Source organism: Erpetoichthys calabaricus, chromosome 2, assembly GCF_900747795.2.
Source record: "Erpetoichthys calabaricus chromosome 2, fErpCal1.3, whole genome shotgun sequence".
Taxonomy (NCBI): Eukaryota; Metazoa; Chordata; class Cladistia; order Polypteriformes; family Polypteridae; genus Erpetoichthys; species Erpetoichthys calabaricus.
Window position 1 is genome coordinate 111,883,703 of NC_041395.2, and position 27,134 is coordinate 111,910,836.

Below are 27,134 nucleotides of genomic sequence, written 5' to 3' on the forward strand. Positions count from 1 at the left end.
AATGGTCACAAGGCAGTATAGGAACGAAGAAAAGAAAGGCAGTTCTTTATAGGTCACAGTGTGAGTACTCATACCCCTAAGTTTAGAACTAGCAAATTAATCAAAAATATACATCCACACGTGCAGAAAAAACTGAGAAAAAGAGAATGTGCAAGTCCAACACAGACAAACAATTGTGCTACAAGTAACCTCCTCCTAGGCGCTGACTGTAAATCTGTTTTTCTACTTCTGTTTCTTGATTTCCCCTCTGCATTTGATACAGCTGCCTACAGTAAGGAGAATTCCTGTGAGGATGCTGTAGTCTGCTAGTGACTGATGTGCTTCATTCCTTCTGCAGGTGTTCTTCTGTAGAGCAGAATGCACTCTACTTCCATAAAACACACATCCCATTACATCTCTCGAGGTTCAGCTTGCATCCACTCAACTCAATTAATCATCTGGGGCATCTAATTTGCCAACAAAGAGTGGAATTTCATGCTGAAAATTAAAATTCACATCTGCATGTGAAGGTCCCTGCAGAATGATCCTTAGTCATGGACTAGCGTATCTCAAGCTTCAAAAATCTTTAGATGATGAAGTTACAGGACGTTAATTGGCAGCTCTACGCTTGGCTAAAGATGCAGGAGAGCCGTGAGGTGGACTAACCCTCCGTCTAACCTTTTTCCCCAATGTGTGCTAAAGTGATCAGAAAGACCATCACAAATACTATGAATTGAATTAAGCAAATTTCAGAATATGAAATTAATGAATGTGTGACATGTTGCCGTTTTCTCCACTGCACCAACAGGTCTGCATGAAAAGCTACTGTACATCAAATGATTTGTGTTGAGGCCTATTTTGAACGACCAGTGGGACATTCTATGCATTTGATGTCATTATTTTCCGATGTTTAGGGTCCCAGGCTCTATCTTCTATTGTAACTTAGTACATCTTTAGAATTAATATTAAAATACTTTTAAAAATCCTGTAAGTTACCTTGGAATCTTTGTGTCTGCTGATTAAAGAGTAATATTATATTATAAAAATGAACTTTGTCACTTTAAACTGCTGCCACTGTTTTGAACATATTGGAAATAACAACCGACAGTGCCTAATAGTCTAATATATTTCTCAAATGTACAAAGTAAAATATTGTGGTCAATTGCTTCATAATAATACATTTATTTATGTACCACATTTCATACATTGAATGAAGCTCAATGTGCTTTACAAAAATGAAAAATGACATTGATCACCGGCTGTGCTTACATCTAATAACTGCAGAACTTACAGTGGAGGAGAGCTATCCATCATTAGTCACTTTGTTTCTGTGTTCTGACCCTGTGCTAAAGCCTTGATTTTTAAAACAAATCAAAAAATAGGCTTCAAAATTTAATGTTAGAATTATTTTTTTCTTTTTTAGTCAAAAGAAAAAATGGATTTCAAAACTGCTCCATAATTTTTAAGGTAATAGGTTTACATTTCATTTGAGTGTAAAGTCAGCACCTTTCAAGAAATCAGGAACAGCACTTAGAAATAAGATGTTAATTAGAAAAAACACATTATCAGTTACAACACAGGGGGATTTTAGCAGTTTTCCTAAATGTAATGGAAAACATGTAGGTTTTATTTTGGAGATCATAATTCTTAAAAAATTCAGTTAATCAGTTATTAACTGAAAGTTATGGAAATAGATTTTGTCAATGTTTTGCCTTATCCTACTGTCAGACAAGGAAGCTGATTGCACACTCTGTATCCTAGGTTTTGCAATTTCTAATTAAGAAATCTAAAATGTTGGCAAAAAAATATTTTTTATTACTCAGAATAGCAAGTGGACTGAGTTGTTTAATGGGCCTTCCTGTCCTTCTCAATGTTATAAGTCAAGCAGACTGGTCAACTTATTTTTAAGGAACTCAAATAAAAGGGAATGTTGGACCACCTGTAAACTTCAACTACATTTGATTTAACTGGAGCCACTTCCATGTGGTTACTAAGAAGATGATCAAAGATGGTTGCACAGTGTGAGCACTAAAGGAAGTCTCGGGCCTCCCAATCCACAGACACAACTGCACTCCATGTAAGTGCTGGGTTCAGAAGACGTTTTTATACAAAGAAATGCCTTCCTTCAGGCCTTTTCTTTAAACCAGCACAAACACAATTCTTTCTCTTATTTCTCCATCCCCCCAGCCCCAGGTGAGCTTCATCTTCCTCATTTTCTAACTCTGACTTGCCTGGGTGAAGCGGAATGTCCTTTTTCATTAGATCTGAAGGGTACATTTGCTGCCACAGCATTCCACACAGGAAGCACATCTGATTCAGGCCAAACCTCTGCAAAATACAGTAGTCCTCTCCAGTAGCACCCTCTTGTGGTACTCAAGAACCCCAGTAAGACTGCCCTCCAGAACTATGACTCTCATGCACTCTTGCAGGTGTCCAAACCAGAGGAACACTGATTCTAGCACACTGGGGGAATACCTGGCTTGGAAGGCAGTCTCCCTCTGTCCATCCGATATCCCCGCCTCCTAACTAAAGGCAGGAAACAGCATCAATTCCAGCCAGGTTGTCCATTCATGTTGTCAATCTGCGGTGGCCTCCTGGATAGTGAATAGTAGGCATCTTGGTCGGGAAGCCCATCCAGCTTGGTTATCCATCAATTATAATGCCCTCTCAGCCTGGTTTGGGATGCCAGTCCATCCATGTCCTCCATCACAACAGCTAGAGGTAGAATGCCGAAATATGAAAAAAATAACAACAGAAAGAACAGGCCGGCTAAACTGTATAGTAAATACCTAAAAAGAATGATTAATTTTAGATGCTGAAACAATACAAATAATTTAATAATACAAACAAACATATACAATTAAAGAAATTCTCCACCAAAAGTTAAATTTTTCATATGTGTCTGAAAACATCAGACAAACTTAGAGCATTTGTATCATACATGTCAAACCCAAAAATGAGCCAAACACTTAAGTGTCCCAAAAATCAAAAAATCTGCTGAAATTAGAGTGACTCTGACCAAGTCACTTAGCCCACCTCTGGACCCAGGGCTGTCTTAATGTATTGACAACGGCCAGGGGCCCACAAATGTTTCTGATGCCTATGTATGTTTCTGTTTTGCTATCAAAACAGAGGCCCCAGTGCACTACTTTGCCTGTGGGCCTGCGATGCTGTTAGGACGACCCCACTGGACCAATTCAAAAACACTATATGTAAAGGATTGCACTGCTGTCTGTTCTTGATATTCCCCATGGATGAAAGTATCAACCAAATATACGAAACCAAAGCCAATGAAGTCAAAACCAGAGATTCATTCACAATTCACATTTGAACTAACAAATTCTCTTCTTCAGACGTCGACAAATGAGTGAACTCAAGACAGGCAAATTTCAGATCTTCTGCATGTCATTTTCACATTTTTTCACATCAACAGAGGAGCAAAGTGTGCACTGTTTGTAGAGAGATGGCTAAAGCATGCGGCCTGATTAAACACTGTGTTACATTAATAGCGGCAATGGACTTCCACTGAAGAGACAGACTGAAATGAAAATCTACAGCAAGAGTGGCTCTCTGGGAGTTGAGACTGTGACTCATATACAAAGAAATGAATTATTTACCTATAGTATAAATATCAGAGCACTACTATGTTATACCTTTAAAATGTATTGGGCCATTTTGCTTCAACTATACATTTCTGATGTTTTTCATCTAAGTCTGTTTCCCAGTGGATTGTCAAGGGGGGCTATCCAATGATGGACAAGATATTCTCATCTCTTCTTTTTTGCCAGATCTCACTGTTAATTTATCCATCCATCCATCCATCCATCCATTATCAAACCTGTTTAATTCAGCTGAGTAACAGAGAGCACTAATTTTACTTTATAGCCAATGGAAAATTAATGGCTTGTTTTAACATAAATATTCCAGGCTGGGACAGTGGGCCACACTGCTGCCTCTCAGATCCAGTACCCTGTAATCAAATCTCACTCCTTATATAAACATTGATAGAAATATTATTTTTTCATCATTGTTGTTGCTGCTTTAGAACATACTACATTCAGTCTTATGATAAAACTACAAAGTCAGTTATAAATCCTTGTGGTTCTGGTTACAAGTAAAATTAAACGGTTGCTGCCATTTGAAAAAGTGCTAGTGCTCCATACATTCATAATGTTTGAATGTCAGCCTTTTAAAAACTATTTTTAAAAAGTTATGGCAACTATCCCTCCAATAAACTGAGTGAAGCATTGATTTTTTTCTACACTACGAAAGCTCTAAATAAAATGAAACTTGAGTGACTATTTGACTGCAACCATCCAGATATCTCTGTCATTCCTAATGTGAGCAGTGAAGTATCAAAATCGAAATAAAAAGTCAGCCTGCAGTAGCCCACTAAACACAGCCTCAAATCCTTCCAGAAAGCAGAATTCACCTTGAGTCAGAAAGGAAAAAACAGAAAATTGTTAATCTCTTAAATTTACAGTGACACTAACATAACCCAGTGACTGAAGCAAAGTCCAACTCTGTAATACCCAAACAGGGAATCTCACTAGACACACTACCAAAACAGGAATCTACAACCCCTAATCAGAACCCACGATATTTCACATTTTGTCTGGTGAGCTTAATTTTATTTGTTAATACAGATTTATGTATTCCTTCATTTCATTGACCACCATATGTGAAGAGCTATGAACAAAAACAAACTACTTAAAATTCCTTAGTTACATAAGCCTGATATCACGCTTCTTAAAAGCATTGTGGGAGTCATAAGGTCAAAAAAAGGTGGGCAGGTCATTCCACTACCAATGAGCTTCATGTGAAAAGACTGAGATTCGATGCCACCAAATGCCACTCATCAGTAGACCCAAGGGAGCAAGACGCAGCACAGATCCTCATAAGTGTACAAATTAGTTTGTACATTTACAGCTCTTTAAAAAAAGTGCTACATGCCTTCAAGTGTTTACTCCTGAAAAGTTATTAAATGAATAGCAGCTATCCCATGTATACCTGCATGCCTATGATATATCATCAAGAAAAGCTAAGCAAATGTGAAAAGAGAACAATTATTGCTTATTGTACAAGGATATACTAAAATGGCATGGACACATTTGTTGGTACTGCTAGAAAAGATCATAAACAACTGCATTAAAGCGATTTTTCTAACTAGCTATTTTCTTTAAATAGTATCACACATCTCCAATTGTGCAATCAGTCATTTAGCCTATTTAAATTGATAAAAGTAGTCACTCTGCTGTTAGGTATCATCATGTGTCCTACAATAAACATGGACTAGAGAAAGCAAAGGAGAGAGTTGTCTGAAGATATCAGAAAGAAAATTATAGACACGCATGTTAAAATAAAATGCTAGAAGACCATCTCCAAATATTATTAAGATGTTTAAGGTCCATGGGACTGTAGTGAACCTCTCTGGACATGACTGCAAGAGGTAAATTGAACCCACAAAGGGCAGAAGGATAATGAAAATGACAGACAAAAAGCCAAGGGCAACTTCCATAGAGATACATGCTGAACTCCAAGGTCAAAGTCCATCAGTGTCTGATCACAGCATCTGTTACTTTTTGAGTGACAGTGGGCTCAATGGCAGAAGACCTAGGAGAACTCCACTTTGAAAGAAAAACATAAAAAAGCCAGACTGAAATTTGCTGTAATGCATATTAAAAAAGCCCAATGCTTCTGTGAGTATGTCCTATGGACAGATGAGACAAAACTGGAGCTTTTTGACAAGTAACATCAGCACTGTGTCCACAGATGAAAAGACAAAACTTTCAAAGAAAAGAACATCTTGCCTACTGTGAAACATGGATTAGACTTGGTTATGTTTTGAGGCTGTTTTGCTGTGTCTGGCAAGGGGTGCATTGAGCCTGTACAAGAACAATAAAATCTCAAGACTATCAAGACACTCTGCAGTGAAATGCACTGCCTAGAGCCAGAAAGCTCTGTTTCAGTCATAGGTCATGGATCCTCCAACAGGATAATGACCCAAAACACACAGCCAAAGGCACTCAAGAACAGCTAAGAAAAAAAAAAAAAGATTGTTCTTTAAGACATTCTATGAGCCATGATTTGAATCCTATCAGCCATCTATAGAAATAACTGAAACTTGCAGTCCGGAGAAGGCACTCTTCAAACATGACACAACTAGAACAGTTTGCTCAGGAAGAATGGGCGAAGCTACCTGTTGAAAGGTGCAGATGCCTCACTGAGAGCTACAGGAATTTTTTGCTTGCAGTGACTTCCTCTAAATGTTGTGTAACAAAATATTAGATTAAGGATCCCCTCAATTCTGTCCATGCCATTTATATTTGTGTTATTACTTGAAATATTCTTTTGCAACAAAACTCTAAAGCAAAGTCTCATTTGTGTTAAACACGGAATAAACAATGATGGGTACCAAATATTTCTGTCAGTTTCAATTTTGACAATTGTGGGTACTTCTTTTATCGTGGAGGGGTACCAGCATATTATATTACACAGGTGCTGCTCTATTGAATACTCTGTAGGCAAGCAACAAGGATTTGAACTTAATATGTGCCACTACAGAAACCAATGTAGTGATCTGAAAAGAGCAGTGATGTGCCTGCCTCGGCTAGTTGAACACCAGACGTGCCACTGCAGTTTTAATCATCTGTAGTGGCCAATAAGCATTCTTTCACTAAATTTAGTTCTATAATAATGAATAATTGGTTAGTGGAGTGAAGAAGAACAGGAATACTTAACTATTACCATGTTTAAACATGATACAAAAACACTACTGGCAGCAAAATATTTGGATTATATTTAAATTGACCACTAGAGGGCAATATAACAATAGGACATACACATAAAAGGAACAGAATGGAAATTCTGTGAACGAAACAAAAAAATAAAGCACTTGATTAGGTATTTTCAGTCTAATTGTTATTTTCAGTTCCTGAAGGTAGTAAAATGGAAATATGGATTCTCCTCTATTATCAGACCCACTATGACTGAAGCTCCCTGCTACTCTCCTGTCTTGAAAATAAATAGATTTTAGTAAAACTTACAAAAGCAATAGTTTAAAGCACCTTTCGATCCTCCTTACTCTGTTATGTAATCGTTAACTCCAAACTATGTGTACCAGCCAATTCGTCCGCATCATGTCGCTGTCAGAAACATTCTACGTTAGTAATGCATAACTGTACGACAACTATATTCGTTTATTTTACCAGATTTAAAGATTGCACTCTTACATCTCAAACACTTTTTCCGGCTACAAACGTTAAATAAGAATAGCGTCATTAAACTGACACTTAGTTTCGGCATGTAATGGAGGAAAGAGAAAATGAAATACGATAATAAAAAAATGAACTTGCTAGCCCGCATCGCAGTAAAACTGAATAGTTGCATCCAAATGATTGACAACAAATTCGAGGAAGATGAACGACTTCGGGCGTCAGACACGAGACACGCCCATTTTAAATAAAGGGCAACCGGAAGTGATTCGCGGTTGCTGGAGAAGCCGTTTCCATGGTGAGTAAAAATGGCGGCTCGAGGTAAGAAAGTCGCTCTTAACGGCTTTGCACCAGTTTTGTGGTTTTATATACAGAGTATGTAGGCGGGAGGGAGATATAGAGAGAGAGAATGACAGTATGCTTTTCCACGCTTAATTCAATTGTGTGAAAATGTGTTTGCATTTGTTAGAGTGTATCTTTGTTGTTTCAAATGTAAGTATGGTATTTACTGTTAGAATATAACGTTGAATTTTATTCTTTTTTTCAGGGAAGGGCATTCCAATTGTATCCTTTCAGATGATGAAATACTTGATTGTGATTTTCTTTGTAGAATATATGCCTAATTAGAAATCAGTGTTTGTTGGTCTGTTCATAAAAAGAATTATCTCACACTTTGCCATATGTGGATGGTCGTCCGGTTTACGGCGACCCTAAAAGATCAGCCTTGACACATCGTCAGGATGCTGTTGTCCGCGCTGCTTGTGGCAATTCTTTGCCAGCTTTTGTAGACAGCTTAGTATAGAGAATAAGCTGCTGGGCTCGACAATCCCCCAAACCGATTCGTAGAGCTGTTTAACCTGTGGATGTTCCGGGTGTTGAAACATCTAAATAACTGTACGGTGGCAGTGATCTGGCAAAAGGCGTCAGGTAATAAAAGTATAATCGCAGATCATCTGGGTACCTACTCATGCCTGTTATAGGATTCTGTGTTATTCATTTAGCTGCAGATTACTTTTTATAAATCAGAAATTTCAGTGCTGCATTGTACAGTAGACGAGATCGTCTTTTCCTTACATATGTCCAACAGTTATCTTCAGCGCCACTGGAGTTTTTGTTCTTTCTCAATACCTGGTATTTCACCTGCTACTTCATTGCTGAGATACTGATGTTTATTTACAAAGGTAATTAAGTTTAAAAATTCAAATATGTGGTATAATATAGGTATACTTAAACTGCATTAAACTGTTTCCACAATGTTTAGAAACTGACTTTTCCAATTACATATAATTGCTAAAATCTGCATCAAGGGTTGAAATCCAACACCCAGTTGTGTTGAGCCCATGTGGCGCGTGGATGTTCTCTACATGGGTTTTCATGTCACATACCCAATGACATTAAAGTTATGTTATTTGGTGATTCCATTTTGTCCCTGGCACCCTCTAGAGATGTTTCCTGCCTTGCTCCCAGTGCTGCTGGGGTGGGCTACAGCTTCTACGACCCTGCATTTGGTTAAGGTGGTTTGAGAATCTTCTTGCTTATTATTGTGCCGGAGAGTGGCAACGTTTTGCCTGTTTTTTAGACATGCAAATTACAATTTCACTGTACTGCTAGTACTGTATGTTAAATAAGCTGTTTGCTGTGTTAATGGTTAATTTGGAATTTGAAACTGTAGTTTTTGCATGCTCATTATAGGCAGGTGTGCAAGTGTATCCAGTTACACAGGTCAAATGATGCAGATTTATCACAAAGACACTATTTCTTGATATATGTAATGTCAAAAGGGTGTAAAATACGTTGTATTACAAAAATACTGAAAATGTGCTATTGTAGTTGTTGTAAAATATACAGCACAGATAATTCTGCTGCAAAATGGTATAAAATGACATTTTTAAAATGTTCCCAAAAGTGTAATTTTATTACTTACATAATAAAATATGTATACTTTTACAATGTAGTTCTTTGTTTTTTTTATCTTTTTGTTTGTTTTATGAACAAAATTGTAGTAAGTTAATTTACCTTCAGTTTTGTTATATTTATAAATATGTGTATTTATAAATCTGTGAAGAGTGTTATACAAGAATAAACTACATTTTAAATTCTGGATTTCCATTGTGCACAGTCTTCTTGTTGTGCAGATCACAACTTATTCCAATCCCTCAAAATAGGCAATTTTCTTAAAAGAGGATTTTCATTTTAATGAAAAAAACAACACTGTCTTTTAGTAGCTGTACCATAGAAGTATTGTGCAAGTTTCACAAAGTCTTTACCAACCACAACATTACAGAGACTACATTCTTCACACACAAATACAACACATTTAACTGTTTTTCCTTGCTTAGTACCCGTTGAGATCATATCCAGCTTTCTTCTCTTTGAGGCACAGTTTCATTTAGCCAAGAGGATTAAACACATGTGACATCCACACAAGCTTTTGTCCTGACAAATTGTAATATCAGTCAAATAAGCCTATGCTTATATTTTCCCCATGTTTCTCCATTGTCTGGTTGGAGAGTGGAGCATTCATACACACATTTGGCTTGTATCTTTTGCTTTTGTTTTCAGCTTTAGCAGCAATTTCTGATAGTGAATTTTGATAATTTTCTGCAGCATGTTTCACTATCTGTAAAGACAGCAGACACTGTATGATTAGCCTTGTACAGCTAAATGTGACAGAGTAGCTAAAATGACAGAACAGGATATGTAGTACCTAATTTATGTCCAATGTACCTTAAAACTCTGCTGTATTTGTCAGCACTCAGATAGACCAAATCCTTTTCATCAGAGTATTTAAAAACATCAAAAACCTGACCCATTTGTCTTTTTTTACTGTGCTCTTCTGGACAGTTTTGATTACACTTTGCTCATCTGCTAACTCAATTTCCTAAATATGCTTTTAGTTAGGGATGCACCGATACCGAAACGGGTATCTGGTATCGGCCTCGATACCACATTTTCTAAAGTACTCGTACTCGTTAAAAGTCCCCTGATACCGGGGACCGGTACCACGGTCTGAGAAATGTCTATGTTTGAGCGGCGTGTAAGGGGTTAATCACAGGTGCCAAGTGCCCGCCCCCAGGCCCCGGCTGCAGCTCAGAGCGGGGAGAAGGCGAGGCTAGACATGTCAGCCGTGTGGAACTACTGTATTTCAAAGTGAATGAAGACGACAAAACAAAGGCGGACTGCAAATCGTGCTCAGCGAAATTGTCCAGAGGAGGCTCAAAAGGTAGCGCATTTAACACAAGTAATTTAATCAAGCACCTAAAATCCCAACACGACAACGAGTACAAAGAGTTTACCCACGCTTCTAAACCAACACAACCCACGCTGCAGCAAACTCTTGCAAGACGAGAGAAAATGTCCAGAGACAATCCACGTGCTGTGAAAATAACACAGGCAATTATCGAGTACATTGCATTGAGTGACCAGCCACTCTCGGAGGTAGAAAATGTGGGATTCCTGCGTCTCCTCCATGTTCTGGAGCCCAGGTATGATGTCCCAAGCCGCCGCTACATGACTGACACGGAGCTGCCTAAACTACACGACTCCGTGAAAAAACATATCCACAGCCTACTGCAAGCCTCCTCTGCGTTTAGTTTCACCACGGATATTTGGACAAGCAGTGTTAGCCCCGTGTCGCTAATTAGCCTAACCTCCCAGTGGATAGATGAGAGTTTCTTGTTTTTTTTGTTAAATTATATGACTAAAGCTGTTACCTGTAAATTTAAATCATGTTTTTATTAAGTACTCGGTATCGGCAAGTACTCGGTATCGGCGAGTACTGAAATGCAAGTACTCGTACTCGTTTTACAAAAAAGTGGTATCGGTGCATCCCTACTTTTAGTCACTGGTTCATATGAACAACATCATTAAGTAAGTAATGGCATTTTAAATGGATTTTTAATAGAGAAACAAAACATTACTTTCAAAATGTAAAGTTTTATGTTCATAATTAAAGGGCCAGGATATTTAACTGGGGTTTTATTGAACATTATAGAGAATTTGCCATCCTACATTTGTCCAGTGATCTCAGTTCTGGCCCCCCATTACCACCCACTTGACAGTGAAAAGGACCAGTGCCTGCAGCTTTTATGTTGGGTCCTACAGGATGTCAGTCCCAATGTACAGCCCTGCTGACGTGTTGAATATTTTATCAGGACACTGCAGTAAATACAAAAGAGATGGCTTTAAAGCAATCACAACAAGCCATAGCCATCCAAAAAGCAACTATCTAGTAAATAAAATTAGTAAGTTAAGTGAAGGAAGTTACATCTTTGTTTCGAAATCACCTTAAAATTGGTTGTATTCTAATTATTACACATGTCATATGTTTTACCAATACATTGAAAATGTATTGGTTACAGTATACTGTATATTAAAAGTAAAATAATTAGACTGTAAACAATAATACATTTTCAAACCTACCAAATCCAATTTAAGGTCACAGGGGCTAAGAATCTATATTGACAGCATTGGACACAAAGTAGGAGCCAACCTACTTTATCACAGAACACAATAATATACAAGGTCAGATGTTGTGTCAATAATTTTTTTTTTAATTCCGTGGTTTCCCAATCACCCACCCTATGACTAAATCTGTTGACAAGAGCATTAGTTTTATGAGGCAACAGTGACATCAAGTGACAACAATTTTATTCTGGTGCTTTGCTACTGTTGTGTTTTGTATTTGCTAATCTGTTTTGTATTTGTTAATAAAATGATTATTTTGTATACTTTGGACTTCACTGGTGTAAATCTGGTTATAGAGAGTCAGTATGAACCCATAAACACCACCATGTATTATTGCAAGACACTACAAATCTGCACTGTTTTATCTAAAAATATGGAGAGGCCCATTTAGTGGCATCAGTGGTAGTCAGAGATGGAAAATAACCCATAGAGTGTAGCATGGATGGAACAAGAATATTGTGTAATAAAAGAATTGAGGCAAAGGTTAAAGGTAAAGTTTTAAAGATAGTATTAAAACCAGCAATGACATATTTAGCATAGACATCAGCAGTAAAGGGAGTACAGGAGTTAGCTGTGTTGTTTAAGTTAGCTATGCCAGAAATGAGAATGTGGAGCTGGATATGTTGAGTTAATAAAAAGAACAGAATAAGAAATAAAACAATCAGAGGTACAACAAACGTGGGAGAGATATCTAGGACAGTACAGGAATGTAGGTTGAAGTGGTATGGACGTGTCATGAGGAGAGACAAATAATAATAGATAAATGTTGGCAAAAGAGTGATGGAAATGGAAGTACAGGGGAAAAGAAAGCAAGGGATGTCAAAGTGGAGGTGGATGGATAAATGAAAAGAAGAATGAAAAGGGTCTGACTGGCGAGAAGGTGCATGACCAAGCTGTTTGGCAAAAGGTTGATCAAGCACAATGACCCCAAATAGAAGTGGGAAAAAATAAAGAAGAAGAAGGGAAAAGAAAATTTAGTATGCTGTGCATATATGTGCTCAGTGTGTAGGCAATTCAAGTATTTTGTGAATGTTTTTGTCTTCCGTACACCTAATATATTATTGAAATATTTATACAGCTTGTAGTCTGACCTTGATTTGCAGTTGTTTTGTTGACATTAGTTATGAATATTAATGATATGTGAAAGTAACCACATATGGTCTCACATATTTATTGCTCTTCTTAACTATAATATTTGATTTGTATACAGTACATTTTTCAAACAGTTCTCACAAAGGCTAGTATAAGAAAGAATAAAATACTATCAGAGTACATTTTGTTAGTGTTTTTATTTAGTATTTAAACACAAACCAAAAGTATAGTAGCACTTGGCAACATATGTTGGCTCTAAGCAAAACTATGTCATATTTCTATAATCGTCGACAGTTCATTAAAAAAAGAGATTCTGGTCTTCTCTGAACATATTTGCACGTTAGCTTAAGGAGATCTTAATATTTGTATTTACAGCACATTGTTAAAGCTCCTGCTTCAGAAGATGTGCAAATACTAAGATCAAATCATATGCGCCCTGATAAAGTCTGAATAAACTGCTTGTCCCACAATGTGTTTTTATGAGATTATGAAATCTTATTCATGGAGAACATTTTGCATTTCTGTATGAATTTATTGATTTTCTGCTATTAGAAGACTGCAGTTTATAACTTTTTAGGTGCTGTATGTCTTCATCCATCCATCCATCCATCCATTTTCCAACCCGCTGAATCCAAACACAGGGTAAGGGGGTCTGCTGGAGCCAATCCCAGCCAACACAGGGCACAAGGCAGGGAACCAATCCTGGGCAGGGTGCCAACTCACCGCAGGACACACACAAACACACCCACACACCAAGCACACACTAGGGCCAATTTAGAGTCACCAGTCCACCTAACCTGTATGTCTTTGGACTGTGGGAGGAAACCGGAGCGCCCGGAGGAAACCCACGCAGACACGGGGAGAACATGCAAACTCCACGCAGGGAGGACCTGGGAAGCGAACCCGGGTCTCCTAACTGCGAGGCAGCAGTGCTACCACTACGCCACCATGCCGCCCTCCATCCATCCATCCACCTCCTAAACCCACTTCATCCTGGGAAGATTTGGGGAAAGCTGGAGCCTATCCTAGCAAACCTAGGATGCAAGGCAAGAAAAATGTCTGGACATTGTGCCAGTTCATCGCAGGGTAAGCACAACGACACACACACACACAATAGGGCCAATTTAACTTCACCAATCCACTTAACCTGCATGCTTTTGGACTGTGGGAAGAAACCGGACCACCAGGAGGAATCCCATGTGAGACATGAGTAGAACATGGAAACTCCAAACAGGGCTGACCCAGTACATGAACCATAGCCTCCTTGATGCAAGACAGCAATCACTGCACCCTATTATATGTCTTTTTGTCTTCAAGCATAAAGATTCTCTTGTTAAACAAGCTAGAAAACCCTCTAGTGGTTTCTGATGTCCCTGCATCTTTAATCCTACAATTGCACTTAAAGGTCCTGGTCTTCAACACAACTCCCCAGCTGCCTAATCTGACAGAGAAAGAGAGAGAGGCCATGTAAACTCTAGTGACACCTGGAGAGGTTATCATCTCTGGTGTTTCTTTTTTGGCCTCACTGTCTTTTCAATGAGAGATGTAAGGTATCCTGACATGTGGCTGGCATCTGGAGACAGCATTGTAAATTTACTGTCGGGCCACAAATCTCTCTGCTTAGTACCCTTCCAAGGCATGCAGCACACATACAAGGCATATGTCCTCCAGACTGCCCCTGTATAGCCACACTGACTTTTCCTCTTTCAGTGAGCATTTTTCTCTGTGTGTCTCTCTCTCAGTCCTATAGTTGAGCCTAGCCCTGCTTTATGACATCCTGGTGGTCTGCTCACCCCCTGACAATCCCTTGCCAGCCTGATCTCAGAAGGCCTGTACTGGAAATTAATGTATAGCATGCTTACCTTATAAATGGAAGTGAACTTAACAATCTGAATTGAATTTAATAAAAAATGTAAATCAGCAAAACAAAAGGCCTAAAGGTAAATGTAGGCAAAACAAGGTGATAGTATTCATAGCATATTTCTCTCATACAGTATATTGCAAACTGCAGTCAGTGACATGTATCTTATTAGTGTGGCAAGAGCATGCTGGATACATCAGCTCTGTATTCTTGTTTTCTGATCTGACGGGCTGCAGTGACTGATACATTTTAATATGTCACTGTTTTCAAACAAAATGCCTAATATGCTTTTCATTAGTAAAGAGACAGTTTGTGACATGTTTCCTACTTAACGTTAACTTATTACACAACACATACTGTTTAATATAAAAATAAAATATTTTCTATAAGTTTATTTTGGTATTATTAACCAGGGTGTCTCATTTTAATGACTAACTGTTCAATCAATCAAATGAGGTTGACTATCTAGTACATTAGTGTATTGGCACACAGGATTCTATGTGTGGGCGGCACGGTGGCGCAGTGGGTAGCGCTGCTGCCTCGCAGTTGGGAGACCTGGGGACCTGGGTTCGCTTCCCGGGTCCTCCCTGCGTGGAGTTTGCATGTTCTCCCCGTGTCTGCGTGGGTTTCCTCCAGGTGCTCCGGTTTCCTCCCACAGTCCAAAGACATGCAGGTTAGGTGGATTGGCGATTCTAAATTGGCCCTAGTGTGTGCTTGGTGTGTGGGTGTGTTTGTGTGTGTCCTGCGGTGGGTTGGCACCCTGCCCGGGATTGTTTCCTGCCTTGTGCCCTGTGTTGGCTGAGATTGGCTCCAGCAGACCCCCGTGACCCTGTGTTCGGATTCAGCGGGTTGGAAAATGGATGGATGGATGGATTCTATGTGTTGAATGTATTGGTTTAATTTTCCTTTTAAGAATTTATTTTTTTGAAAAGCTAACTATAAACATTACATTCAAAAATCATGTATTGGTTCAAAGATAATTTCTTTTTCATCTACACTAACCCTTACAGCCATTACAATAAATTCATATTTCTGATTTTGGGCAGCTTTGTGCATTGAAAATTTCATAGTGACTGATAGTTAATTATCAAACCATGTTAACCCAATGCCTGGCAACATACCTACCCACCTCCATTTCCTCCCCCTCTGTTTAGAGGTTATACACGTAGATAGCTTTTAATGCTTTATTGAGCAGAGACAGTTGCTGTTAAGGACTTGTTTTTGACTGGGAGGAAATGGATAGTACATTTTTACACAGATTTTTATTTTTATGTATTGCTGCAAGTTTGCATTTATATCACTGTATGTTAATTGTGACAAGTAAATTGTGCTTACTTCGATGCCTATTTGTTTTTATTTTGTAGTGCAGTTTGAATATTGTGTTTCATTACTTTGCATGATGGCCCAGGGACTGGCTAGTTTTACCATTTTGTTTACTCCTTCAATGGCTGACCCTAACTTACTGTACATTGAAAAGGTTACCTACACTCCAAAAAATTTAATCTAATCCAAGTAAAAGTGTTTTAATAACTATATTAAATCTAGTTTCCTTATTTTAATAATTATTGGCTTATCCAAAAATTTGTATTTATGATTATTTAGCTTACTTTAATAAATCTTGTCAAGTAAATTTTACTTACCCTTTGGGCAGATTTTTTTTTGGCTAAATACGGTACACAAGCAAAACAACTCCCATTTAAAGTTTTTTGTATATGCATGTTTTGCAGTGTAGGGCAATTAAGGACAGCTTGTAAAAACTTGATCAGGGTCCATCTCATGGCCAGTATAAACTGCAAGTACAGTGTATGAAAAGCCAGTGTTGTTCAGATTACACCTTTCTGCTCTTCACCAATTTGATTGATTATTACAATCACTAAACAAGTGTGCAACTCATACCACACAACCTAAATAAAGCTGCCAGTAAAATATTGTAGGAATAAACTGGAGGAATCATATCTTGCTATAAAAAAGAGTATACCCTCCTTCCCAACTGTGCTGAAGAGAATTCATATTTTAATGAGCGTAAATCTATTGAAATGCATTTACAATGGTGATAACATTGCGTAGCTGTATTTACACTGATTTATTTTTGATTTATCATATCCAGAGACTCACATCCTGACACCCAGATCATGATACCAGTCAATTCATGTTGACAGATGACTAAAATTTGTAAATCAGATGAAAAACTGGAACCAAAATTTTGACCATGTCACAATACTTTTTGCCTTGTGATAGACTGGGTTCAGGGTCTGTTTCTGTCTTGTACCCTATGCTAGCTGGGATAGCCTCCAGCACCCACAAGCAAACCCTGTTCAGGATTAAGCATGTTAGAAATTGACCTACTGACAGTACTTTTCTTAATGTATGTGGCAGGGGTAATGTTTTAATCAAAGAAGGAAGAAGCCCTCTTTGGCATCTACATGTATCTACACCCAGTCTAGCCCTGTGCATCGTCAAATAGTTTGTTTATTGTAGACATTGGGAAAGAAAGTTGGAAACAATTCTTGATTAGATGAGTATAAATATGCAAGTAAATACAAATAAACAAGTAAATATGCAAACTAAATTGACAAGTTAAATGAATATGTGAGCCTACTGTAATTACTGCCAAAAGTTGGCCCTTGATTAATATACTGGCTGTATATGTGGAGGATCATTTTTTTGTTAAGAGGGTTGATCAGTTTTGAAAAATTGATTCAGTTGATAGCCTTGCTTTATGTTAAAAGTAATCATATTATTAGGGATCTTCATAAGCATGATTTATGGCTCACTGTATTAGAAAAAGTTATAAATGATATTTGTGAGTATGAGGAAATTTCATGTATGTTTTGTTCTAGAGATGGCTTCATATTATTGATACATCTTATAAAATACAGTACCAAATTATGACTTAATAGCTTTTTCTAATTTCATAAGTCAATAAAATACTTGCAGAAACAAAATGCGGTTTCCTGTTGATACTTGGGGTGTAGCCTTCTTAGCGTCATATTTACCCCCAGAAAAATAAGCCAAAAGCACAGATTTTTTTAGCAACAAAAATGTTGTTTGTAACAGAAACATGTAAATATCAAAATATTAACATTATCAAAATATAATGCTACAGTATATCTAGTGGCCACTGCTGTATTGATGCAGAATTAATATTTCTTCTTCCTATGATATGTTTTGAAAAATTCACCAATGCACACAGGCATTGTTTGAGTAGATGTTGAGGAATATTTTTGTATTATTTTTTCTGTTCCTTGTGTATGAGGGGTTGAATATCAGTGTCTCATTTCCATGCACCCCTTGTGTTATTTTAGGCTACTACAATGCGAGGCTGAGTGACTTACACATTTCCCCCGATATGTAAATTGACAGTTGCCACATTGTGAACAGTACTTGGGGGTGTTAACATCTTGCCTGTTCTTCCACTTGATTGCAGTATTTATGTCACAACTTGGAATGTACACCTTCTGCATATTTTTGATGATACACATCCCACAGTTTGTATAATTTCAGTGCTGTATGATTGGCTTCATCAAGTATTAGTGAAATGCAGGTACGTATTTCATAATGACTGATAATTTTGTCAGAAATGGGTGTCTGCATCAACTGGTTTGTGGACCTATACCATCTCTGGACTGATTTACCCACTATGCTTTGCAGTATCAGTAGACTGAAAAACACCCACATGTTGTCTGCAGTAACAAGCAAGTGATTTACTGTTACATTTCCAGCACTGCTCATATTGTCATTACTGTTGCTCGATTTGAGCAATAGTTCGGTTTCAGTTTGATCTAAAAGTTTGCCATGGTGTTTTTGTTTGAAAGCTCCACTCTTCTTGTGAATATAGGTGAGTTGAGTTATGATAAACTGGGAGAAAGCTTAGAAATATTCATGATTTTTTGCAGCACCATGTTATTTCATCCATTAGATGTGCAGCAGAATACAGCCCGAGAGTTTTTTGAGCTTAACGCTATAAAGGGGATCATTACACATCGCCTCAGGTATGAATCTGGAATAAACATTTTTGCATAGAATTTCAAGCCTGAGTCACGCTTAGGAGGCTTGAAACACCAAGGAGGTTAAGGAAACCTAAATTGGGAACATCTGACCTATACAATTTATCAATAATTTACAGACAAAGTGTTTGCATGGAAACATGCATTACATGCTTTACCTCAAGCAATTCTGCAGAAATGTATTAAGTATATATGCATATTCTTGCTAAATGAATATTTGTTTATCTTCAAGGTCTGGTGCTCCCGTATTCTCCGGCTAACCTCACCCTTGATCTTGTTATGCTTTTCCTCTATCTCGGTGTGGAGATACTCCGTCTCTTCTTTGGTGAGTTAAATGCAGAGTTGCAATATATCTTGCCAAAACAATAAAATGGCAAAGAAAGGTAACATTTACTTATTTAGGCTTCAAAGCAGTGAACTGTGACTTTATTGGTAATGGTAGTAGGTTATAGGCTTGATGCACTTATTGTGTGCAAGTAACTTTACATTAAGTTAATTTGTACCAATATTTACAATATATTCACCACAAATAAGGTGATGCAAGTATAGTAAATATTTTGACTTAACTGAATAAATGTAAAATGTATTAAATAGGGAGGAATGTCTTGATCCATTCATCCTTCCATCAATTTTCTAAACCTCTTATCCAGTGTAGAATCACTGAAAAGCTAGAACCTATCCCAGCAAGTATCGGGTTCAAGACAGGAAAATGACCTGGGCAAGGCTCCAGCCCATTGCAAGGTGAACACACGCACACTCACACATATGTATCAGAAGCCAATTTAGCATTGTCAGTCCACCTTATCCGTATGTCTTTGAACTGTAGGAGGAAATTTGTGTACCTGGAGAAATTCGAAACAGACCCAAGGAGCACTGGGACATGAACCCTGGTGTTCTTGCTTCAAGGCAGCAGCTCTTCCACTTTGCTGTTATGCCACCTGTTATGTGTTGATATTACTCTAAACTAATTATTAAATATAATGACACTTTTTATGAATAAGATTCTTTAAAAACAATAATTTAATCTCAGACGTCAGAAACTTTATTGTTAAATAACATAACATTCTCAAGTTAACTTTATATTTCAGTATATGTCAAGGTCAGGGGGTGTGGGGGATATTGGAGTTACAGCCTGTCCCAGCAGAACTGGGCACAAGTCAGGAAACAGCCGCGGAAAAAGGTGCCAGTCCATAATAGAATCCCTTCATGCACATACCCACTGAGTCAATTTTGAATAGCTAATTAACCTATCGAACCCATCTTTTGGGGATGTGGAAGGAAAATCAGAGTACCCAAATGAAATACTGTTCAGACTGGGAGAATGTCCAAACTCAACTCAGACAGCAACTAGGTGAGAGATTGAAACCCAGGATTCTGGAACTTTAAGGAGGTGCTTTTACTGTAATACTTTTATATTAATTTGGAAGAATATATAGTACTAAATATTCAGTTGTATTTTAACAGTTATAGGCTGTAGTAATGAGCATGTAAAAGCAATTACCCAGAATAAAATAGGCAGGTAATAAAGCATTAGGGGGCATTTCATTTATTAAAAACCCAGAAATTTATACAAAACTGAGTTAAACTTTCAAGAAATAAAACAGAACCACTCATACAGCTTTAAAAATTACATATCATATGATTAACTCTCAAACATTTCTTAAGTAGTCCTTCAGCAAATTAGTATTTCTGTACAGTTATGCACATTAATGTCCCTTGCACACATCTTTAAAAACAAACCAATTACATCTTTGATGCATATTGCTTAAGGAAGTTTGTTCCTGTAAAATAAGAGTGTTTGGAGCACATCTTCACAATAGTAAGCTCTCTATGTATGCCATTTGATTTTTGAAAATTTAAAGTTCAAACCAGAATAACACTGGTGAGTACATACATTTGAGACTCAAATTTTAAGACATACTTTTGACACTTGTGCTAAAGATGGAGCTTCTTACTGTACCAAAGTAGTACACAGCAGTGCTAAAGTACTACACACATCCCCAAAGACTTTCATGAAAGGTCAATTGGCAACTCTAAATTGACCTTTGTGCAGTATGTACTGTATGTCAGGTGGCTTAGGCCAGGGGTGGGCCCTGCATTTCATCCAGTAAGACTTCAGCCCCCCTATTACTAAACTAGACAAAGGAAATTAAAGAGTGTTTCGCTTTTAATTTTTCATGCATTCTAAATATAATTTAGATGTCTAGTCTAATTTGTTTTTGGTTTTTCTTTCATTTTGTTTTTTAGGACTGATTTAAGTTTATTTCTAAAATAGGTAGGATGTTGTTTTACCTTATTAAGCTTGTAACATAATGTATGCTTTAGTATGATTTTATTATAATGCTATGTTTTCAGGCTCCAAAGGCAACCTCACGCAACGCTCTTTGCCTCTGGCTGTCTGTCTGACTCTCACTTTGCCCTGTGCCATGATGGCTGTTTACTACTTGCTACTGCAGACCTACGTCCTGCGTGTCGAAGTCATCCTAAATGCTATTCTTCTGGTTTTCTGCCTGTTTGAAATTGTTCTGGAAATTGCAACACTGGCAGCATTCTCCAGGTACTGAAATATAGTTTTTGGAACATATGTTAACTATATCCTAATTTACTGCATGATTTTTCATACCAAACTAAATTAATTATTGTGATTCATTTAAGTATATATTGGCAAAAGCAAATTTTTGGGAGAAACCTTTGACTATATATATACCTATTTGACACCACCTTAGAAGCTTATATACTGTAGTATGTATACAAAGAAAAAATTAAAAAGGCATATAAGACACTCATTTTTCACCTGAAACACAGAGAAAGTCTACATACATTTTCAAAATGCTAACTTTCTTTAACTGAATGAAAGTAAAATATATTAAATACAACTTCTGTATTTATTTGTACAAAAGTACAAGTGCAAAAATATTTCAAAATTGCTTAAACATGAAAACGTAGAAACTTGGGTTAAGTAAGTGTTGCACACCCCTTAGCAGATGAGATTGTAATGTTTCTGCTAAGCTGCCTCCACCTATGTTTATTGTAGGCTCTGATAAAATTATATGTAGGTCTCTTAAGCTGTGTGGGATCAATTGGACCCTTCAGCAGAAGTCCAGGATAAAAATCACAGAAAAGTACTACCAGGAGGTGAATGTAAAAAATCAAGAATAAAAGGCTTTAAAATATCCCTTGGAACATAAATTAATATTAAGAAGCAACAGGCATACTGCACAATTCCCTTGATTGTATTTTTGTCAGTAAAGCATAACCACAGAAGAAAGCCCACACACTGGTGGCATTACATGTACATAAATTGAATACAATGATACACACACACATGAGCGGCTACCTACTACTATATAAACACTAAAGCCACTTGTCTTACTTATTGATGTAATTTTAAAGTCAACATAGCACTTTCTTTATTTTTAAAGGACCCTTTTTTTCCTGTTTGTGCAATTTTTATTTGTACTTCAAATTAAACTGCCAGTTCAGTTCTTGCCCCTGCCTCACTATGTGACCCTGAGCAAGTCACTTAGCTTCCGTAGGGTCAAATGTAAAAAAAAAAAAAAAGTGTATACAGTTGCAAAGTATCCAGATATTTGATGTTGCCTTGGAGAAAGGTGTCAGCTAATTATGTAATGATAATAATATTAGTAATAGCAATAAAATGATTAATCCTGCAGTTGGTGTTCTGGTGCTGGACCTGCTGGGCACTTATCTCATCCTAGAAAGTATACATAGAACTTGGATAATGATCTAAATTGATTTTATTTTTGTCTTTCTTTTTCTACAGAGCAAAAATGTATTAAACCTGCTTTGAACTTGTCAGCAAATACATTTGGTGTTGCACAGATAATTATCCTTTTTTTTCAAAGTATGTATATATGTAAATAAAATTTCATATTCTTGTTTGCAATTTTGTTTATTCTATATTTTTTATTTAAGTGTTGCATAGTTGCACTTTATTTCCCAGGTCAGACCACCATCTGAATTAACACAGCAAACAGACCCTTGAAAGACACAACTCAAGGTACTGTATGTTGTAGTGCCGCACTGCCCATTTACACCAAATGATGTACTAAGGCTTTATCGAGTAGCTTAAATTGTTTGCAATTTCCCAGCTTCGCTAAAATGCTATTAGAATGTAAACTGGAATGAATTACTATTTGGAGCAAAATAAGTTTAAAAAAATGGAAAGACAAGCTTGATTTTTAAAAGGAAACCCTTTTACTATACATTTAATATATTTGGTAAGTCAAATGACTTGTATACTTTATAAAAAATGGATTTACTTTTATTTTTAATAGAATTATCCAAAACAAAATCTACTCATTTTCTATACCCTTATGTCCATTTCAAAGAGCAGTCTGAAGATAAACACTATGAAGAATTTCTGAATGCTAGCATCCACTTGCTGTGGTTATTCAGCTAACATGTGATTCTGTTATAGTAGCAGTAGTTATCATCTTGTCTGATGCGCATGCAACAGAAAGCTAAAGGTAAAATTATATGCTTTACAAAAAAAACAAGTTATTTTTAACAATGTATTACTGTGTATACCTTAAATATAGCATACGTAATTCAAAATATACATTCAGAATCACACTGGACTGGCTTAAATTAAAGTTTTTGTCAAAGCCTGAAACTAAATTCAAATTAGATTATTTGTCAGGTGTTTAAAGTAGTTATTCATTAAACACTTATAAGGACTTATTTAAAGACTTTTCCTCTTATCAAACATTTCCTTAAGATAATGAATACTTACAGAGTCTGATGTTTGGTAAAACTTAACACAGAAGAACTTTTTTTTTTTTTTATAACTTTTGATGGTGCTTTAGATTGATCAGTGACAAAAATATCTAATAATATATTTTAACATTTCATACTGTAAAAAAATAAGTGATTTAATTTTGAACACCAAGTCAAAACACACTAGCCAGTGTTCTGTCACTACTAAATAGTCAAAATATCTATATATCTTATAGCTGAATAATGAAGGCCTAATTTATAAATGCTGGGTGTTGGCCTGTTGTTTAAGGTCAATAAACTTAATCCCGAGTGGCTACCTTGGTGGTTTTGATCACAAAAATCTTTATATATAATACGCTACCATGGCTGTTTGTTAGTCTGCCCAGGATTTTAAATCACCTGTTTGGACTATTGACCTGAAATTTGGTACACATATACTACGTGATATCTACTATCCGCTTTCAGGGTGATGATTGACCTCCAAGGTTATTCCTCTATTTATTTTATTGTAGAATCAATTCTCAGCAGCAGCCAGCAGGGCAGCCATGCAGCACATGTGTAGTGGCACTGTTCTCATTCCCTACCACCTTCGCAGTCACTTCCCCTAGCTCTTCATATCTTAAGTCTTCAATCTGCCTCAAGAATAATTTAAGTGCCAGCTTCAATTAAAAAAAAATTAAGCAAAACATACTAAGTAATTGCAAGACAAACACTGACTTAATCAGTTTTAGCGTGAAAAGATGCCAACGAAAGAAGAGAAGAAGCGGGGGCTAGGGTGGAGAAAAGAAGAGCTACTCACAAAGCAGCGAGCGCATCAACCTCTGAGCAACCGAATGCTAAACATACAGAGAAAGAGGATGAAAACTATGAATACTCAAGTCAAGGGTATTCACTGCAAGTTATTGTGCAGTGTGTCATTACTGGTGTTTCTATAAGACCTGTCTTATTTCAGTTCTGATAGATAATAATAATCTTGTCAGCATTGTGCACAAATGTGCCTTTGGCTGTATTCCTGTGATCTTATTCAGTACAGAGGTAATAATAATAATATATTCAGCAAGGTAAAGGCAATGTAAATTATTCCCAGCTTTTTAGATCATCAGAAGAGTTTTGAAATTGGTTAAAAATTGATGGCAAATGTATGTGGCGTCTTGGTTTGGTGTCAGCCTACTTTAAAAACTTCAACAAAGTTTAACATGTGTTACAGTACTAAATCACTAGGTCATCTTGATTAACTGGAAAAGCCCAACCCACTTTGCTGCACTATTTAAAAAGACCCAACAGTGAACCACTCACAAATCCTTTAGCATTTATTGGTCTTTTAGCAATATGATTCTCACCAACACATATTACAGTACTGTCTTCAAGGTCCTCAGAGGAAATTAAAAGGAGGTGCTTTCAAGATGGAGGCCACAAAAGGTCATAGGAACATGGAGCAAACTACCTATTTGTTTAATTATAGCAGAAACTTTGACAATTTTCACAAAATATCTAGATGACAGTTTGAGACAACTCTGCTATTAGCTGACCAAAACAAGCCTTACAGACTGAATGATCTCTTCTTATTTGTCAAACTTATGTTCTTACTCCATGTTCTCATGTGGAAAATCCTCAGGTTGTGAACTGTAGACTGTTTATATTAAATTTCAATTATTTTGATAAAATAAACTAGGATTAACTGAATTTACAGGATTTTAATTACAGACATTGCAAGCATTGTTTCTTGCACATTCTTCCTGTATAGTACCTGTAATCTAGGCATCTGTTCCCGTCATTTTTTTTTCCCCAATTAGTTTATGACCTGGGAATGGGAAAAAAGTATAGATGCCACAGGACCTGTTTTAATTAATTTATAACCTGCAAACAAATGGATGCCATAGGACTAGAAATTGCCGTATTAGTTTACAGATCAAGAACGAAAGGAGTACGGATGTGTGTAAAAGATCAAACACTTTGATTAGAGACATTTGTCATCAGGACAACATAGCCATTCAAATGTGTGCAGTGTCACATGTCTCGAAACCTTACTGTGATGTAGCGGGTCCACAGCTCAAGTTAACAGCCAGTTTTTAAATATATAATCGCCGCACTCACTTAGAAAGGGTAGTGTGGCAGAAGTGGTTCTTGCTTAAGTGCACAGGTGAGGAGTCGTCCGCATCCGTAATTGTTCCTGGGGGCTGCTGATTGCCACAGCTGGTCCACGTCCCCGTGATCAATAGAATCGCGAGGTGGCTAGCAGGGGGAAAAAAGAAAAGAGAAACGGAGGTTGCAGGAGAAGAAGGTGGCAGGAAGTAGCGAGGAGAAAGCCAGTGTGTGTGTAAGAGAGACAGAGTGCTCGCAGGTAGCTGGACAGTGAGCCCTAGCAAGATGTTTGGCCGACACCTAGGGCAGTTGGTAGTGGTCGCTCCTGCTGAGTATTGTGAGGAGCGAGAGTGACCAGAAGAAGGATGGCTCGCCGCGGAAGACAGCAGGAGTCGGGAGGCTTGAAAGGTGGATTCCCCAACGTGAGCGTCCTGGCCGTTGGGGGAAGCCAAGTCTCGGTCTGGAGAGAGTGGAACCGAAGCCAGGGATCAGGAAGCCTCCAGACCAGTCGAGTAGAGAGAAGGTCATCTGCATGTAGGGTGGCTCCCCTGTTGCTTAGCCTTGAAGGGAGAAGCAGGGGAGTCACCAGTTAAAAAACGCACTGGGCTTTGTGGTACAAAGGACAGCTTCCAGCCATTGTTTTAACCTTGTTGTATTTAAAGGGATTGTTTTTTTCTAATGGATTTTAACCTCCACTATTTCACTTCTGTTTTAATGGATTATTTATTTAATGAAGATTTTTGGTAAGACACTGCACTTATTTATTTGAACACTGTTTTGTTGGTTTTTAATAGAAGCACTTTTACACCATCCCCTTTGCTTCATTGTTATGCCTCGCTGCCAAGCTCATCTGTGACATTACTGATGGTGTCAGGTTCAAGGGCTCCCGGAAGCAAGATGGGAGCATGGAGCAGAACCCGCATCGTCACACCCACATTTGCCTTTTAACATAAATATTGCTTGTCTGAGGGACCAAAAAATAGAAGGAGACAACAACAGAAGAGCGTTGTAGAAAGCAACGTTGGAGATCAAGAGATGGGAGACCATCTGATGTCAGAAAACATAACCTATTTATAATGCTGATTGCTAAACCAAAAAGCCACCTAGGATGTCACCTCTTGACACTTCTGATTTTTACTAAGCTGGTTATATGCATACTTTGCTATCTTTTATGATCGCTAAACTAAAACGCCACCCAGGATGTCACCTTTTGACACTTTGCTATCTATTTTATTTTCTATTATATTTTGTTTTCTATTTGATATTGTTATACGATAATAAATACCACATTGCTTTTATATTTTCTATATTTTCTCTTATCCAGAGTGATTGAAATAATAAATGGGTACCAAGTGTGAGTTAGATTGCTACTTTCTTATTCACAGAGTGTATCAAGGCTATTGAGGTTGCTCATCAATAATTACAGCAACTGTGGTAAAAACAAGACATAGTTTTGGTTTTATGCTATTTACTAACCAAAGAGTTGAGCTTTTTTGTTGTTGCAGTGACACCTGTGTGTTTTTAGTGCTAGCGATAGTGAATCCCGTTAGAAAGAATCTTAATGCAGAATATTGCAGACTGACTGGCAATAGGTACCACTCGAAACTTCGTCTGGCTTGGACCTCTATATGTACTGTATGCTTGTGTAGCTGTGTCCTGTGTGAAATATTGCATAGTGACTGACAACTGGCA

The 27,134-nt window shown here is 37.4% G+C and overlaps 1 protein-coding gene across 2 annotated transcripts; it reads left to right on the forward strand.

The window, feature by feature from the left end:
- The first annotated feature begins 7,460 nt into the window (after nt 1-7,460).
- On the forward strand, nt 7,461-22,530 carry LOC114645328 (transmembrane protein 216-like). 2 transcript variants are annotated; one of them, XM_051921837.1, is made up of 6 exons: nt 7,461-7,491; nt 7,741-7,757; nt 8,281-8,374; nt 18,853-18,945; nt 20,976-21,177; nt 22,405-22,530. In XM_051921837.1, exons 3-6 carry the CDS (start codon nt 8,359-8,361, stop codon nt 22,418-22,420), a joined length of 327 nt encoding a protein of 108 aa, XP_051777797.1. In that variant the 5' UTR covers nt 7,461-7,491; nt 7,741-7,757; nt 8,281-8,358; the 3' UTR covers nt 22,421-22,530. The 2 variants fall into 2 exon arrangements, with proteins under 2 accessions (XP_051777797.1, XP_028649026.2); XM_028793193.2 differs by having other exon boundaries at nt 7,463-7,514.
- Nucleotides 22,531-27,134: the final 4,604 nt, after the last annotated feature.

Bases quoted from the DNA above. Each gene is read 5' to 3' on its own strand.
- LOC114645328 (XM_028793193.2), top strand. The intron at 8,375-18,852 runs GTAATTAAGTTT...TTTATCTTCAAG, and splicing joins ACTGATGTTTATTTACAAAG to GTCTGGTGCTCCCGTATTCT. The intron at 18,946-20,975 runs GTGAGTTAAATG...CTATGTTTTCAG, and splicing joins GATACTCCGTCTCTTCTTTG to GCTCCAAAGGCAACCTCACG.